Source organism: Embiotoca jacksoni, unplaced genomic scaffold, assembly GCF_022577435.1.
Source record: "Embiotoca jacksoni isolate LCO1_2020_lvr unplaced genomic scaffold, fEmbJac1.0.p SCAF_21, whole genome shotgun sequence".
Classification (NCBI taxonomy): domain Eukaryota; kingdom Metazoa; phylum Chordata; class Actinopteri; family Embiotocidae; genus Embiotoca; species Embiotoca jacksoni.
The window spans coordinates 7,937,138-7,955,641 of record NW_027185352.1 but is presented as its reverse complement, the minus strand read 5'-3'; the positions used below and the strand labels follow the sequence as shown (position 1 = coordinate 7,955,641).

The window sequence follows — 18,504 nt, the reverse complement described above, 5'->3', positions numbered from 1 at the left end:
CTGTTGACTCCCAGTCAGAAGGTTCCAGGTTCGATTCTTGCTGTAGCTTTTCACCAGAGATGTTAACATCATCCTTTCCAGGGGAGGTCTCGAACCTGCAACCTTTTGACTGGAAGACAACAATGCAACCCACTGCACCGTTGATCGCTCTTCCCTAACATGTTTAAAAGTTATACAAGTCAGACAAGCATGCAATAAAGACAGCAAAATAGTTGTTATCTCACAATCAGGAGCTTCTTGGTTTGATAGGGGGTCTGGAACTTAGTGTGGAGGATTGTATGTTCTTGCTTGAATGTAATGTTTTACATTATGGACAACATGCATAAGTTAGTCGTTATTATTATTATAATTATGGATGACAAACTTTACTTTCAGGTTATTAGTTTTGCACATAGGAAGTCAAAGGCAGGACTTGAACCCTGGACCTTTAGAGTGGGAGACAACAACACTGACAGCTGCACCACTGTGTTGGCTTACATACATTGAACGGAAGTCATGCTTATTAAATGTCGCAAAAAATAAAAAGAATATTTCATGCTATACTATGACTTTTTGATCATATTTGGGACGACACGCTACAGCAACTTCAGACCGAGACAACAACCCCGACGACTGCACCAACATGCCGGCTAACATAAAATGAACAGAATTCTTACTTAATGTCGTCATAAAATAGCACGTCGTCCAAAATATAATAAAAAAAATGGCATACATTTTTTACGTGATTATTCAGTCGTGGATTTACAAACCACCAATCAGACGACTTGACAGAATTCAAAAAAACGTTTTATTAGAACAATACAGCAGATATAAAGGTCTGTTGCAATCAAACACTCCCATCGCAACGGAACGTGTGCGTCAACAGACAAATGATGCACTCCCCAAGAGAAATAAATTAATATAAACTCGATAAAACAGAAAAATGAGCAAAAGGAAAAAAATGAATAACGGTGAAAATACTGTCTTTTTCTCCTTCTAGGCAAAGAAGAGACGCAGATCAATCCGGTCGCTGTTTAGGAACTCGCAAACCGACATTTCTAACAATCGTAGAAACACAAGATCAGAATATAATATTTATATGGAAGTGTTGTTTTTATTGTGCAGGTGTAAGATTTTGGTATTGCCAGAAAACAAATTCAAAAACTTCACCTCTCATTAATCTCCAAGTGAAGTCTCAACATCCGAGACTCTTCACGAGCCCTTGAAGTCGATGTCGTGACTTTTCGAGAACACCGTCGGATTGTTTTGTTTTTGCCGTTTTGCGGGGCGAGAGAGCCTCTCTGCTCGTCCCTCGCCTCTGAGCAATACATACCAACGCTAAAAAAAAAAAGAAAAAAAAAAAAAAGAAAACAAAGCGAGAGAGAGAGACAGAGAGAGAAGAGGAAAACATTTGAAATTAAAGCTTGCAATATAAATGATAACAGCGGTGGATGAATAAAAATACAACTCAATCAAAAAGATGTTTTCAGACAGATTATCCTTCATCTGTGTGGAGGCGAATCTTATAAAGAGTCAAGAGAAGAAGAGGACTTCAACAAACTGCACCTGTACTGTGATAGTTTAACCAAAATGATATAAACACCTCTGGGGCCTAGTTTATAAAAAAAAAAAAAAACCTTAAACTTATGCGTGATGTGTTTTAATAAATCATTTAAGGGCACGTCATAGAAAAAATAAACTTATACTGGTGGGTTTTTTTTTTTTTTTAGGTACATGGGACAATTTACAGAAAGATAAATGAAAACCGCTACATTATCAGGATGATAATATACATCATGGTTCAGATTTGAAGTTTTCGGCCGAGCGCAAAATCTGTGAAATTTGAGATCCGACTCGGTGACGAACACAGAACGGGTACGGCCGGGACTGTGACTCTGCTGCCGCCCCGTTTGTATTTCTTTAAAACAACAAAAAAAAAAAAGAAAAGACAAAAAGGTGAGGTCCCAGCTGCGCTGCAGACAAAATGCCAGCGCGTTTTGAAGCTGCTGCTTGTTAAGATTCAGGTGCTGCGCCTTGTATCTCCGGCTCACCTCCACCTCTCATCCGTACACGAACACACTTTAAACACATTAAAAGTTGTTTGAAGCGCTTCCCGACGACCGAACACGTTCTCCGCTGCAGCTCGCTGCTAGAACAAGCGAAGATGCAGCGCTCCTCATCTCCAATTGATTTATTCCCCCAACAAATCTATTTATTCTTGCCATGATTTTATAACACCTTTTTTTTTTTTTTTTTTTTTTTTTAATATATATATATATTTAATACAAATCTATAACCCAAAATTTAGAAATCTTATTTACATGAAAAAGTTTTTTTTTTTTTTTTTTTTTACTTTTCAAAGTGACTATTAACCCCTCTGCCCCCCCTCCCCCCGTTTCCCTGCGTCCTCCCTTGCAAACCTTCACAATCAAGTTAGAAACCCCCGAGATGTTTTTTCACTCAATTCTTATTTGAATGCTGAAGTGACTTGAAAAACAGCATTCAGTGAGAAAAGAAAAGAAAAGAAAAGAAACGAAACACCCCACAATGGGTTTTTTTTCTCCTTAAGCCACAATTATGCCTCCTCTTGAAATCAAAGCATTAATTAAGAGTAAAATTAAGGGTGACTGAAGGGAGGCTTTCGATTGTCTCCCGAACAAAAAGCAGGTACTTCCTGGAAAGAGTCTCAAAAACGGCTTTTATGAAACACGTCGTCTCGGAAGGGGTTTCGCACGCGGAGCCGGAGAGGTGGGGACGGACAGAGACGGACAGAGACGGACGGACAGAGGTAGAGAAAGGGAGTGGAAAAAAAAAAAAAAAAAAAAAAAAAAAAAAAAAAAAATACCTCGTCGGTCAGTTCTAATGATAGCGCCCCCTCTAGGCCATCCTGTGTCTCACGTGGCCACCTCGGTCTTCAGCTTGGGGTGGAGGGGGGTGGGGGGGGGAGGTGGAGGGGAGGCGTGGGGGGGCAGGGGGAGCCTGTGTGTGCATGTCTTAATGTTTGAGGAGCGCGCCGTCGTTCTGTGCATATCACTCGACCCGGTGCCTCCCCGTAAAAAAAAAAAAAAAAACACAACAATGTGCATCGGTGAACGAGTGAAGTCGGTGCGCGTTAGAGAGTGCCGTCCTCGGCGCAGCCGCCGCCCGCCGTGTAGCGAAACTCCTGCAGGTTGGAGACGCCGTGAAAATGAACGAAGGCTCCGGCGACCACCAGGATGTGGAACAACTGGTGGGAGTGAAACTACGGAGGAGGAAGAAGAAGAAGAAGAAGAAGCGTGAGAGAGGGGAGAAAAATAACAACAACCAGAAAATAAGGAGGTGATCAACATGACTGTTTATCGGACACTCACCCAGATGTCGCACTTGCCGGGGAAGAATCTCTCGGGGATGCGAGCGGCGTACAGACAGGCTCCGGTGATGTAGAGCGTCGCCATGAGCAGCAGCCAGCCCATCTGCCCCATGGTGGTGGCTTTGATCAGACCCTCGCTGATGACGAAGTGCAGGGTGGGAACCACGCCGCTCAGGCCGAGACCCACGAACACGCCTGCAGAGGACGTCGGGGAGCCGACGCCGGCGGGACAGGTGTTTAAAAAAAGAGGGTAAACAAAACCTGCGACGGCGGATGGTTTCCCCCTTTCGCACTGGGAGCGAAACCGACGCTTTTTTTTTTTCCCCCCCCGAAACATCCGACATCCGCCGCGACTTTACGGATAAACGCACCCGAAGCTTTACCTCTGGATTTTTTTTTTGCCCGTCTGAATCTGCTCGTTGTCCCGGAGACACCGGACGCCTCCTTAAATGCTCCGTCGTGTTGGAGGCATCGACGCGAGCGTGTGAGCAGCACGTGTTGCGGCGTGCCTGCACAAAGCGGACGTTTTAATCCGCTGCTTTTTGTCGTCGTCGTCACGGGAGACGGTCGGCCGGTAATGCTCCTCCCACTGAAACGATGTGGGAGGAGCATCCGACGACAACTTATATTAATCTGCATTTCGCAACGTTTCCCAATTTACACGAGATATTCCTCATTCAGCAAAATCTATCTGACAGCTGAACTCCACACTTCGTTCAAGCCAACCGCTCCACTGTTCTTTGCCGGTCTCAGATGGACCGAATGATCCCGCGACCGCCGCCGCGTCTCTTGTCGAAACCGACCAGTGAAAGTCCGATGCTCCGTCTCTTCCAGCTTTGCTTTGGGCTTCACCAACTCCTCCGGGTCCCTTAGCGGTCGAATGTCCGCCGGGTTGTCCGTCTACAGTGAAAAACATCACCCCGCCGCCTCGAGACGACGCGGGTGAAAGCGGTGACGCCGAACACGAGCCGTAAACTTAAGAAGCCGTCCGATCCGAGGAGCAACGAGGAAACGCGCGAGTGTGAGAATTCTCACCAGATTCATCACGGCGACCACATTAATAATCACACAAATTTGATCCGGTGATAATATATCATTATCGATAAATAAAAGAAAGATAAAGTGGAGACTCTACCTGCTCTGACTCCTCTGTACTGCGGCGTGGCGAAGAAGTCGCACTGGGAGACCGTGATGGCGGACAGTCCCAGTATACACACCACTATCAGGTAGATGAAGCAGGGCTGCGGGGAGCAGTAGAAGGAGTAGTACAACCAGGGGACGAAGGAGCCCATGATTAGGAAGGCGATCCCACTGTAGTCCAACCTAGAAACCCCAACAACAACAAAAAACAACAACAACAACAAAAAAAACCACATTATGACATCTGCTGGCTTCACTTTGGTTGTTTTTTTTTTTTTAGCTTTTAAGGACATTTTCTACAGCAGGATTTTCTTACTTGGAGAAGACTCTGGACACGCCCTCAGAGTGGCAGTAGACCGTGTGGAAGAGCCAGGAGAAAGAGAGGCAGAGGATGGCTCCCAGGAAAAACATCCCAATCACCACCTTCTCCTGGACCGGAGCCACGAACGACATGTTGGGCCTGAACATGTACATCAGACCGAGGCAGAGAAAAAACAAACAGCCTGCCGGGACAGATGGAAAAGGTGACGGCGTGAGAGACGCAGAGGGAAAAACGACCACAAGGGGAGTGTGTGCTTTTCTATAAAAAAAATAAAAAAAAACTTGTTTCCACAGCAGTTTCATACGAAAAGTTCTGAGGTATAGTAATGAGGTCGATTTTATGTTTAATCAAACCAAAATAAATCAACTGCTGTGAATAATCTTCCCAATATCTCGCTCCAGTTGCACTGTCTCTCTCCGGCCACTAGGTGGGAGCAGAGACCGAAAACAACTTGTTTACAGTCCAGGAGAAAAACTGATCAGGAGCTGATTTGTCTTCCAGGAGGTTCAGAAATAAGAGGCGGTTTTTGAAACGAGATAAAAGACACACATAATACAAATTCAACTAATTCCAAGTCGCTCAACCCAAATCAAAATGTTGTAATGTTCTGGCTTTGCTGGATTGACTTTGTGTAAAATGGTGTTGAAAGCTGAGCAGCTTCTTTTCTTAGTCAAAGAGGTTTTGTTACCCAACAAGTCTGGTTAATTATAAGGATTAACTCCAGGATCAAACGGCGGCGAGTTGAGTAATACATTACAGAAATGGAAACAAACAACAATATGTTACTCTTATAACTTTGCCGTTAATATCCCCGTCCTCAATCCTAATCCTGCTGTAATGTGGTGATAGTGGGTGTGTGCGTGTGTGTGTGTGTGTGTGTGCGCTCGTCGTACCGAGCAGGTGTGTCCAGATGTTTCCCGTCTCCGTGTGGATTCTGAAGATGCTCTTGAAGCAGGCGCGGAACGAAGGCATGGGCGGCCTGTGGCCGTGGAGCAGGAAGTCGTTGTCCTTCAGCCAATCCGGGAGCACGTCGTGAGGTATGACTCGCCACCGACCCTCCCACACCTGATCGGTGAACAAAGGACGCCGGGACATCTCAATGCGAGTTCGTAAAATCGGAGCCCGGAGGCTGGCGCGCGTGGAAAATCGCTCCTAATCAAATTTAAAAATGTTCCTTTTATGAGCAGCAGCTAGTCGTTCATTCAACGTCCTGAAAACAGGATGCGCGTGGGTTGCGTTTGCGCGGAAGAGTTGCGGTGCAGTACGCGAGCGCGTGTAGTTTTCGGCGCGAGTGTGGAGTGAACAGCATCGGGGGGGGGGGGTCAAGCGATGTAAATAAACACGGCAAACCGCCCCGGGGCGGAGAGGAGCGAGGACCCTCAGACAGGCTCCTCTCCGGTGATTAATTCCACTAATTCACAACGCAGACTCTCGGCGTGTGCGAGGGTTCATGCGGGGCCACGTTTCAGCGCCGTCGTCCCAAGAGCAGATCCTCTGACTCCCTCCAGCGTCGGCCTACTTTCTCATTTTTAAATTTCAAAATTAAGCTCACGTGTTTGATTAGATCCGTCAGAACCAAAATAAAGTTCCCGGCGAAGCGGGTGGCAGAAATCAACCAGCCGCGCGCTTTGTTAACTTTGCACTCGTAAACTGGTCGAATCATCATTCAAATGTTGGATGTTTTCCCAGTTGGGTTCGTGCCCACAACTTGAAGTGATAAAAGTACAACTAAAAAAAAAAAAAAAAAAAAATCTAAAGTGAAGTGCACACAATCTTAGTCGTTTTTATTGGTTCCTTTTATTATGTGGCTTTATGAAGTGTTGTTGCCATAAAGCTTCCTCTGGAAAACAAAACGGCAGCTTTTGGGAGGAGAAACAAATTTGCAGCGGAATTAAAAAGCTCCTAAACGTCTCCACGCGAGTTCAAGGGAAGGACTGAGGGGGACCGCGGGCGTGTTCGTTACCTTGTGTACGAACTCCTCCATCCTCTCCATGGCGTGGTGGGCCTGCAGCAACGGAGTCATCCCCATGAAACCTTCATCGACGCTTCTCTCATCCTCCTCCTGCCGCTCTTTCTCCTCTCCTCCTCTTCCTCGGTCATCCTCCTCCTTTCTCCTTCTGTCCTCGTCGCAATCCGGGACGCTCTGAAAAAGAAAAAGAAACGCACACGTTTGTTGGGATTTCAGAGGGCCGGTTGTTTTATGAACGCTCGGGACTTCGTCGCTCGTTCGTTTGGGATTTCTTTCAGCTCAACTGGGAATGAATCGCCAACTAGTTTTGATAAAATCGACGTCATTTTTAGAATGAAAGAATTGTACAATTCAGTTTCGAGCATCCTAAATGTGAACATTTTCCGCTCCCTTTAGTCCTCCGTCACAACAAACTTGGTGGTGGGTTGTTGGTCGAGACAACGCGAGACCTTTTCAGGCCGCCGAGAAGCTCTCGCCAACAACAACAACAAAAAAGGTCAGGCCGCCTGTAAAATAGTCGGCGGATCTAATCGATGAAGAAAACTAATCTTCAGTTCGGGCCCCAGAATGAAGTGCAAGACAGAAGAAGTGACCTTTAACGTGAACCTGCCACGAGTACGCGGCGCCCACTTCAGGCGAGTCTTTATTGATCTGATCTTGCGTAACCCTCCTCTCGCACGCAAACGTGACAAGAGAACTTCCTCCCAGCGTCCTCGTGGATCGTTCGGCGTCTCGGGATTTATGGTGACGACCAATGAGGCAACGCGAGCGGTGAAATATGATCACACAGTGAGGAAATCTGTCCCGGTGCTGCAACCGCGTTCCTCGCACCGCCACTTCAAAGCGCCGCGTGAACGGAGAGAGTCTGCGTTTTATGTGTATTGAGCTGAACTGGTTAGTTGTCGTGGGGATTTGCAGCAAAGACACGAGCCGCGTTGACATGAATATTCTGATTTAAAGTGGTTGCAAAATTCAAAACGGAAAGAAATGTTTTGTATAAACGCCGTAAATCAGAATTTAAAAAAAAAAAAAGAGGCCCAAACCAACTGAAATTTTGCAAGAAAAACTGACCAGCGGCAACCGACAGTGACGTCACTCGTTGGTTTGTGAGCCGCTGCTCTGAAGCCTCCAAATTCGGATGTTGTCCCGTCGTCGTCGTCTCGCCAGAAGGGACCGAACGAGCCGGGGAGGAGCGAGCGGCGACTCAATCCGAATCGTTTTTCCAGACCTGGAAGCCACGTCCCCTTTTACACACAGTCTATTGCTGCATATGTATGAACCAATCAGTGGTTTTCACCTCCGAGATCAGACTGAAGGAATAAATCTAATCAAGGCAAGCAGCGGTTATATAAAAGCCTCTGAAATCAACATAATCTTGGGGTAAATGTGTTATTTGTTGTGCCATTAATCACCTCACGACGACTCTCAAAGGGAAGAGAGCGTGCGGACACGCACAGACTGAGAAACGAATGACGACTAATTGCAACGCTGCTCGTCGGTATTATGCGTTTCTTATCGGACCGTTTCATTTTTTTTTTTTTGCATTTCTAATAAGAGTATATTTTAGGAAAACGGAGCTAATTATATTGAACAGATGTGGACACGGTCACACTTATAACTGGAAGCTCCGGCAGACAGCGCGAACTCGATCTAACACGAGGGCCGTCGCAGCTGGCGAGCCGACGACAGAATTAATATGGCTGCCGCTTTGTGATGAATACACAGTCATTCATCATAACTGACACACAAACAAAACAGTTACACACACACACACACACACTCAGAGTCGAGCGCACACCGACGCTGTATGTGGAATCAGGTGGAGAAAAAAACGATAAGGCTCAGAGGCACGTACGCATTTAAACATGTAGTGGTGAAAATACAGTTCTTTTAACACACACACACACACACACACACACACACACACACACACACACAAAGGAAATGATCAGTAAAGATGTTTTTTTTACTACTCCAGAGGAGACAGAGGTGAGAAACAAACAAAAGAGACAAGATTGAAGAAATCGGGAGGAAAAAAAAAAAAGACACGAGAACAAGAGAACTGCAGAGAGAGAGAGAAAGAGGAGTCCTGTATATATATATATATATATATTTAAAATATATAATGCATGACTAACCCATTTTAAAAACCCACCAGCGACACGCGCTGTAACAGCACGGCGCCTGCTTGTGTGAGTGCGTGTTGACCAGGATGTGTCATCTGCAGACGTTCACTTTTCCGTCCCTAAAAATCCTGCTTTGTTTGTCTTGCATCCTGTCTGGACACTGTGTGTCTGTGTTTAGCAACGCACGGGGACAACTCTCAGTCTGCTGCGATGTAAAGACGACGCAAACACACACACACACACACACACGCATATATACACCCACGCACGGCGTTTCATTCACAGCTGAAGGCGAGCAACTGTTTAACGACGTTCTCATAAATTCACTGCGTTTCAGAGCCGAGATAAAGATGACACTTGACATCGATTCTGTGCGTGCGAGGGTAAGCGGCGGTGATTGAGTACACTATGTGAGCGGAGGGTATTTGGGTGGCTGCCAAATAGTCACGTGTGCTCTGCGGTCTTTGTGTGTGTGTGTGTGTGTGTGTGTGTCAGTAATAACCTTTCTCGTGCGTCCATGCATGCATGTAATGTAGGTGTAGGCTTAAATCCAGATGCTACCGGTCTCACGGTACGCTGAGGTTACTCTTGAAGGGTGTGAATAACTGTGTGTGTGTGTGTGTGTGTGTGTGTGTGTGTGTGTGTGTGTGTGTGTGTGTGTGTGTGTGTGTGTGTGTAGGAGGGACAATAGGGTGTCCTCTAAGCATATACAAGATGCCATCACTAAATCTGTCCCTCCTGAGAAGCCACACACACTCTCTCACCCACACACACACAACAATGAGGCAGCATCTGCTGCACTGGAACAGTAAATATTCCCGTCACACTGGACCACTACTGGGTGTATCGTGTCATCACATGGTGTGAACTAATTCTTGTGTGATAAACAATAAAAAGCAGGAAGTCGTGTTTCTACACTATATCCCCCCATTCAGCGGTAAAATGCTGAATAAGCACCGAACCTGCTCTGGTGTCATTTCAACAGAAAAGATTGAAATGATTCTTTGATGAAAGCACCGGAGTCGTGGGGCCTGAGCCGTGTCAACAATAACAATGCAGGAAGTGGACTTAACAAAACGATCATTGTGACCGTCGCGTCAGTTAATCGGTGCGTCAGATGATGACGTGGCAGCTACTGCAGTTTGATAATCAATCGATTAACATTCCTGCAGATAAATGAGTTTTCAATTGGTTATCAGACAAATTAATATTTATCTCTTTGGGCTTCAGGAAATTGTTCAAGGCATTTTTCTTTGTTTTCTTACATTTTTTTTAACACCAAAGATGAATCCAGCCTGTTAATCGAGGATGAACATGCCTAGTTGCAGCCCAAGTATGTTGTAAGTATCATTGAGCGAACTGCTGAAAGGAAGTAAAAGGTGTAAGAGTGGAATACATGAAGTATTATCAACTGACAATAAGAAGGTCAAGGGTCAAAGGTCAGCCCAGAGACAATTTATGGGACAATTATTTCCGTGTCCCTGATGAGAAAACTTCTGAAACTAAACAAATCCTTTTAAAAACCTAAATGGGATGGATGGAAAAAAGTATTTTCACAAAACTAAAACCAAAGCTGATTGTTTGCTTCTTACATCTATTACATATTCTGCCACAGATTGGTTTCCTGCCCTGATCCTGAGAATCATGCCATTTATAGTCTTTTTATAATTTAAATCTTAATTTCAATTATGAAGTTTCCTGTTCTTTTTGCAATTGTTGTCCGTTTGTCAGCGTCTAACTTTATCCCACACGAAGGGCATGAAAAGGGTTGATTGTAAAGAGGAGGCTCTGCGTGCCTGCAGATATTGACAGGAAAATAAATTTAAAAAAATAAAAATAAAAATAGGTCCAGCTGTAAGTTTGAGACAAGAAAAAAAAAAACGACCCACTTTCCTCCTGCAGAACATCGGTTCAGCTGCACTAAACTCAACCCAGACTGTGAACGCCGCGGCGTCGAGGCTTAGCAGCAGGTGATGCAGAGGGTTCGGCCGTCAACCGCTCAGCTGAAGTTGCTGTAAACACAAGAAGGTTCAGACAGGACGGGGAAGGGCACCAGCGAAGTAGGCGAATATTCTTGGGAGGTTTGGGCCATCACTCACACACACACACACACACACACACACACACACACACACACACACACACTAATGCACTTCCATTAAGTCACATGTTTTTGATAGTGCGGTATGCCAGAAACACGTGACTCCGCCCCAGCTGCTCCGACAAGACATTACGGCGGCGGGAGGGGGGGTGGGGGGGGGGGGGGGGGGGTCAAATTTCACTCCGTGCGGAAGATACGCCAAAGATACGACCCCCCCCCCCCCCCCCCCCCATCCCTCCCTCCGGGAAGTTTCCATCCTTGGCTCGCTAAATAACAGCTCATCATGGAAGACTAAATCAGCGCGGAGGTCAGTGAGAGCAGGCGGGCTGCTCGTCTCACCCAGTCACATGTCTCTTGGCAAACCGTCATCTCGGCGGTTGCCACATTTCAGCAGAGCTACGTTCAATTTTTTTTTTCTAGGAACGAGTTACCCGGGAATCACCTCAGAGACTCTTCACAAACGGAATCAGATGCGATGGCGTGTTCGGCACATTAAAAGGCTGTTACTGAAGCAGACATTTGGCTTCAGGGGGAGTTCGGAGGAATCTTACAGAGGCAGGGTGACGACAACTAGGGCTGCAAATAAGGATTATTTTCATCGTCACTCAATCTGGCGATTGCCTTCTCAGCTAATCACTCGACTGCTTGGTCTATTAAATTTCAGAAAGCGATCAATACCAATCACTATATCCCAACGCTCATTGGGAAACGCTCATTTCACCCCACTGACGGTCCAAAAAAAATATTCAGTTTAAGATAATAAAAAGACTGAAGAACAGCAAATGAATTCACATTTGCAGAGCGAGAAGCAGTTTTATCTAAAAATAAAAAAAAATAAAAACATCACTGAAGAATTTTCTGTCACGGAGGTCGTCGTTTCAGCTCTACAAGAGAAGCAGTGTATTTTGTTTTTAAAGGGTTGGCATGGACGGGCTGATGTACATGTTAGTGAGGGTGTGTGTCTCCTAACGAGGGGAAATAAGACTTATCAGTGCACTGCAGGCACAGCCCAAGTTTCACCTTAATCGTCCGGTGACTCGCTCATTTCAACGTTTTCATCAGTTTTACCACGTCAAGTTCACCGACTGAAAAAGTTGAGTTTCTCTGATCTAAAATGAAAAGCAGTCCACCTATGTGCTGATCAGACAAAATCCAGTTACATTATTTTATTCCCAACGATTTAAGCTTTATTTACTTTTTTCAGGACAAATCGTGATATTTTTTTTTTTTTTTTTTACCGCTTAAACAATTAACTGAGAACAATATTTCTTCCTAAACGGGAACAGATTGAATAAATTTCCTCGGGCTGGCCCCGACTAAATATTCTCCTCTACCGGAGCAGAGCAGCGATGGAGGCAGCATGCTTCTTTCTGATGGCTGAGTTTTACTCTTTGTGGAAAATAAAAGGTCATACACTTCATACTGTGATGATTTAAGAGTCTCAATCTATCATTTCAGCATAAAATGACCAAACCAAGGTACATAAATGATCAAAAATGGGAAGTCGTTCAATTTGAAGGTGTTTAAGTTTTCCATCTTTGGACGAAGCACGTGGTTCTGGATTAGTCCAGTGACTTTGTTTCGTTGTTGACAGGAAGGGTCAGATTGTGTAAATGATCCCGATCGATTTCTCTTTACTTTTGGACTTCGTTGACGCACCGACTCCAAATGCGGAGCATGTGCTGCACTCTGGATCTGTCAGATGGTGCAGGGCAAAGTGTGACAGCAGGGAGACTTCCAAACACTTTTCGCACAAGCAGGAGCTCAGAAGCGAGTCTTGGATGATACGCAGACGTGGGAACAGGAGGAAATCCTGCGAGACGCCGCTTTTAATAAGGCAGTTTTTCTTAAAAGTCCCTGAAGACAAAATCTCTTCCTCTGTTTCACACACACACGCACACAAAAAGCGTATATTCAGCTCCCTTCAGACTCATTATCTATTGTGTATGTAGAGCTGGTCTCTCACACACACACACACACACACGCGTGTGTATACAGTGTGTGTTACCAGGGATCCTCCGCTCTGCTCCACAGATACGCCCGACACGGAGGCGGAAAAAGATTCGGAGGAACAATTCTTTCAGTGAAACGTGGAACTCTAGACTCGATGTAAACAACGTCACGTGCCGACTGCACAGTCGAGGGCGGGATCCAGGAAACAGCTGCCAGCCGACATGGACACAGCGGAAACTCGGCGGACCAATGGCGGGCGAGCCTGAGGGGAAGAGCTCACCCTTGTACACTGTAACCCCTGCGCAGCTCGTGGCGAATCAACATGTGACTCCCACATGCACAAACGCTCTCCTGGGACAATAGCGATTCGGAAAAGACGGCGCGACCCTCGAAAACAGGCAGAGCATGTTCCAAACACGGGCCCGCACATGCTCGCCTGGAAAAAAAAAAAAAAAAACAGCGCTCGAGATGACCTGCTCTGTCTGTTCTCGCCCGTGACCGTGAGGAGGGCATGAAAAAAAATGTGCATCAGCAACAAAGAGACGCAGATTTTGATCAAACTTTTCATAGTTGGAGGGCTTAAACCAAAAAAAAAGCTGTTTTTTTTCCAAGCCCCTTGTGTTTTCTTTGGTGCTTTTCTTGCCTCATTGGATGGAGAATGTTAAAGAGATTTTAATTCTGTAAATCCATAGAACATGTGAGTTTAGTCGCTTTGTAGTTTCTCATTAGAACAAGACAAGACTAATCCAGTGGTTTTTTTTTTCAAACGGACAACGATCTACTATTTAAATCCCTTTAAACTCAACTATCTGCAGGAGGACAGGTAAATGAGCTAAAAATAATTTTTTTTTAAATCCCAATTTACATAAAAAATAAAAACATGTTTTTCAGATGAGACAATACACATGATCACGTATGACGCGCGTTTATCACATGTTGCAACATATGACAAAATGGGGAAAGTATGTGTAAATTTTCACAGAGGAATCTACAATGAGCTTCACACATTAGAGACTTTTAAAATGTTCTAAAACCCCAATCACACGTGTTATGTGATCATTTGAGTTTTTGTGAAACATTTGAAATTCATGTTTTTTCTGTAAAGGAAGACTTTCCAAATACAGAAAGGAACAAATTCTAATCATAAAAATTGATTTAGCGGGTTTTGTGGAGTACAGAAAAAGAAAAAAAAAAGATAATTTAGCCATTTCTTTTCAAGGGGCTCATTTTCCAGCAGCAACTGTTTATGGGTGAAATCTATTTTGGGCCACTGTGTATCAGGTGAACACGTAAAAAAAAAGAAAAAAAAAACACGCTGGTGGCCACTATCAGGTGGCAGGACGTGGAACATTATGAGTAATTTGTTCCCTACAAAGTTCAAGGTTTTAATAACCGAGAGGAATCCTAGAATAACCTGATGATTACGGATGACCGGGGACACAAAAACAAAGTAAAACCTGATGTTACTTTAACCTGACATGTGTGACAGCAATAAAAGCCTTGAGCACAAAAAGAGGACGTGGCAAAGCATCTCAGGGCCACAACGTTGTGCACTCTTCACTGGTGTTTGTTCACTTCTACTGATGTTAGTGGCACTTGCCTTTTTTGCATTTGTCGAAGTGTGTGTGTGTATGTGCAAAATAAAATTGTGCGTGTTCTTATTCTCTAAAAAGATTTTTTTTTAAAAAGCTTTTTAAAGAACAGGATAATGTTATCAGACTTTATTGGGTTCTTTGGCTATTTTTAGCCATTTTCTCTTTTCACTGAAAAATCTAATTTTCATTAGTAGCGTCGGGACAGAGTTTCAATTGAACCCGACTCGCCTCACAGCTAATTCCACTCACAATTCCTCCAAGTCTTACTTACCTGAATTGAATTAAATGAGCTGTAATGTAATTGAGCTTTAATGGCACAGGAAGGCCGGCACTTATGGGTTATAAATGCACATGTAAACAGAAAAATACGGCGTTTTAGATTGTTACTTTTAAAGGCTTTTTTTTTTAATGATCCGTTTATGGGCAATAAATTCTCCTATAAAATACGTCTTGCTAAGATAGTGGGCTGAAATTGTTGGCAGGTAAAACACTATTGTTTCAAAATGCTTATCTGCAACTGTGCGATCAGGAAAAGACTCAAATACCAGAATCCCATCGGGACAAGTTCAAAAAGATCTGAAAACAACAGGAAACTTCACAGGAAAAGATCAGAGCGTGTTTGTTACTTAGACTACACTTTTAAAAAGGAAATCTCCCTTGTAACATAAAATCAAATCTAGACATAAAAAAAAAAAAAAAAAAATACAGCTCAAACTGCCAAAGAAAGAGACAGAAAGGCCTCTGATCTGATGGCAAACAACTGGATGTGCGATACCAACCCCGAAGCTAAACCTCACACTCAAACACATTTTGAGACGCACACTTAACACCTTCGCAAAATGCTGAAAAATTTAAGGGGCAGCCTGTGTGGTGTTAAGACAGCCTGCCCTCGCTGACTGGGGGGGGCCGGGGCGCCTGACGCCTTCTCGGGTATCCGCGTTGCGTTACAGCAGGTAAAAAGGCTGCGCACACACACACACACACACACACACTATTGTGTTACAGCCGAACCGCGCTCTGCTGATTGCCTTTCACGCCGAACAATAGAGCGGCAGCTTTGACCACACACACACACACACGGTCTTAAAAAGGAACACAAGTGCCGCCACGGCGGGAGAGTGTCAGGCACATTTGTTTGTTCAGTTTAATAGGTTGCCTTCATGAGAAGCTAATCACACAGATTTTTTTGGTAATGTGTTTGCTCTCCTTCCGGGAAGTCGCCTGGATATCGTCGGCGCTATTTTGGGAGTTGTGAACCTCGCACGCGTTCGATAGCCGCATCACTTCAGACCCGGGGTGGAAAAACTCAAATTGAGCGTCAGGCAGAGTCGACCCCGTCATAATGTGACTGCTAATTACTATTTCACCGGATGACTCATCCTCCGAGTTTGAAACGCCTCGAAGGTGGTGAGAGGGTGTCGATAATAAGTGGAGGTTGGAAACCTTGGGAACCAGGCTCACGATCACGCCGTGCGAAATCGAGCTCCAAGAAGCTGCTGGTAAAACCTGATTACATTCAAGACCCCATAAGCCTCACATAAGTCTCCTTCAGCAACTATTTCTGAGGCGCCCTTAAGCAAGGCGTTAAACACCCAACTGTTCTCTCCAGGGCGCCGAGTTGTAGTAGCAGAAGACATTTCAAGTTTGTGTGTTTTTAACTCTTATCTACATCGTTTTGACCTCTGTTAATGAAAAACCTTGTGATCCTTTTAGTAAATATACTTTTATGTAATCACGGTCACAAGTTGTCACGCCTGTTTTTATGGTAGTCATGAGTGTATTCATTTAAGTACTCCTCACTGGGAGTGTGATAGTGCGTTACCTTGATTCTTGCAATCTGGTTTATGTGCTGTATGTTTTTATGTTAAACGTTTAAAGGATAATCCTTTAATATTTCTAAAGGCCTAAAACTTTCCTAAACAAACTTTTGAGTCAAAATCTGCTCTTTTAAAAAGTGATCTTTTCATGTTTAATTAGTGTTCAATGTACTTTTGATCTGTGTAAACATAAAAGCTCTTCAAAGGATAAGATGCACAAACCAAAGCAACCGAAGGCGGTCAAGTGTTTAACCCTCAGTCAGTTACGGCTGCTTTTAATGAACGTGGTCACGTGCATGACTCGCATCTACTTTCTACTTATCGACACGAGAGGCCCAGTGTGCGTACGCGAGTATCACAGGCTGCTCTGCCGATACACCGATCTGAAAAGGTAACCGCGGCACCAATTCCCTTTAGCGTCTTTCACAGTTAAAGAAATGTGTCGATTCAGATTTGAACTGACCGTAAACCGCCGGGCTGGTCGGCATCAGTTGCAGAATCTTTTACTTCGCCGGTAACGACACCTTTTAAATCATTAATGTGAGGGTGTGTGTTTTGATGGGATAGTTTTACTGTGAACAGTCGACCCATAGCGCGCCACATGGCTGTGAACCAACCAGACGACAGCGTGTGTGCGTGTGTGTGTGTGTGTGTGTCAGACACTCACCCCATGGTGTGAGGGGCACTCTGCGGTGCGGGGGTGACTGGCTGAAGGACCTGAGGTGGGCGTGTCTCCTTTCTGCTGCAGACTCGTGGGATCTGTAGGCGAGTGCTCTGTGGCCTGTTCTACGAGATTTGAAGTTCTGTGTCGCAGCACGAAGGACGGGCCCTCGGCCCCACTCGTCTCCCCTCCGTCCAGGTTGAAGCGCTGGACAGGCCTCCACCGGAAAGTGAAATGAAGCGCAGCCGAGGCCGGACAGGCGACTCGTTGGATGTAGACGAGATCTGGAAGTGACCAAACCTGATCGGACAAAACTAACGTGAGTGGAAGTTAAAGCACATAAAACCGGAGCGCATGTGAACTGAAGGAGGTGAAAATGTTCAACAGGTGACCCACCTGGACTCCACTCAGGAGGACTTTGGACCGGACACGTTGACTCGGGCCTCTATGGGCCGGAAAGAGACTGCGATTCTAGAGGGAGACAGAGAAGCAGATATTAGGAGAAAGAAAAGAAAGAAATTACAGTAATAATATCTGGTTAAAACAAAACAAAGAATCCAGACATAACAACCGTTACAACATCATATTTTTACCGCACTGAAGTGATACTCAACAGCAGTTTCCCGATCAATAAAAACATAGATGCCAATAATGTACAGAATAAATGTTATATGATAAATGTTATGTTACGTAATAAATCAAATATAATAAAATTGTGGCTATGCATATAAATCCCTGCCAATTCATTAAGAGTGCTTCCTCCTCTGTATTGTGGCAGAGCTGCCCAGACTGAAAATATAATGAATGGAGGCACAGCCTTGAATTTAAAAAGGTCACAAGCTTCAGTCCTCCAAGACACAAAATGTTCTGCAGAAATGTCACAGACGTTTCTCCGAGTTAAAGATACCGTTGGTTCCTGCTTTGTCTCCGTCCCTTCAAAAAGTTACCCGTCGCATCAAGGCCTTAAAATACTGCATCGACTAACACTCGCAGACAATTAGGAGCTGCCAACTTGCTGTCATGGTGAGCTGCTTAGCGACGAGAGGTGTCGAGTACAGGAACGGGAGATTCACACACAGGAAGTAGATGTTGCTCCCCGTTGAGAATGTATAATCCATCTTTCTCTCACCACTTCACCGTTTCTCTTCTGCTTTACAGGGGTGAATATCACTTCATTTGAAGTTCGGGGAGAAAACCGGGCGTCAGCCGCAAGGTGGGACATTTCCAACCAAATCATGCGCTGCGACGCAAGTCAAAGCCACTTGTGGACAGAAGCTGAATTCAGAGGGCATCGTTAATTGTGATACCACTGTGTCCCATAAATTCCTGTAAAACTAAAGTAAAAAAATCTAATCTAGCAATTGTTATGTGACATATGACACCACTACACAGCTACACACTTATTGGGACAATTTTTTTTTTAAATCTGGAAGAACGGGTCATGATGGTAAAGCTGCGCAACTCTTTTTAACCGAAAGAGGTCCACACCAAA

At 44.7% G+C, this 18,504-nt stretch overlaps 1 protein-coding gene across 1 annotated transcript in view; it reads right to left on the bottom strand.

The window, feature by feature from the left end:
- Window positions 1–768: 768 nt before the first annotated feature.
- Window positions 769–18,504, bottom strand: part of LOC138202720 (adiponectin receptor protein 2-like) — a 30,324-nt gene continuing 12,588 nt past the window's right edge. The window contains exons 3-10 of the mRNA XM_069156983.1: window positions 17,409–17,483; window positions 17,019–17,312; window positions 6,754–6,933; window positions 5,684–5,855; window positions 4,785–4,971; window positions 4,464–4,651; window positions 3,330–3,523; window positions 769–3,220 (exon numbers count right to left, since the gene is read on the bottom strand). Coding sequence (XP_069013084.1) covers window positions 3,092–3,220; window positions 3,330–3,523; window positions 4,464–4,651; window positions 4,785–4,971; window positions 5,684–5,855; window positions 6,754–6,933; window positions 17,019–17,312; window positions 17,409–17,483 — 1,419 coding nt within the window. The 3' untranslated portion in view covers window positions 769–3,091. The remainder of the gene's footprint in view (window positions 3,221–3,329; window positions 3,524–4,463; window positions 4,652–4,784; window positions 4,972–5,683; window positions 5,856–6,753; window positions 6,934–17,018; window positions 17,313–17,408; window positions 17,484–18,504) is intronic.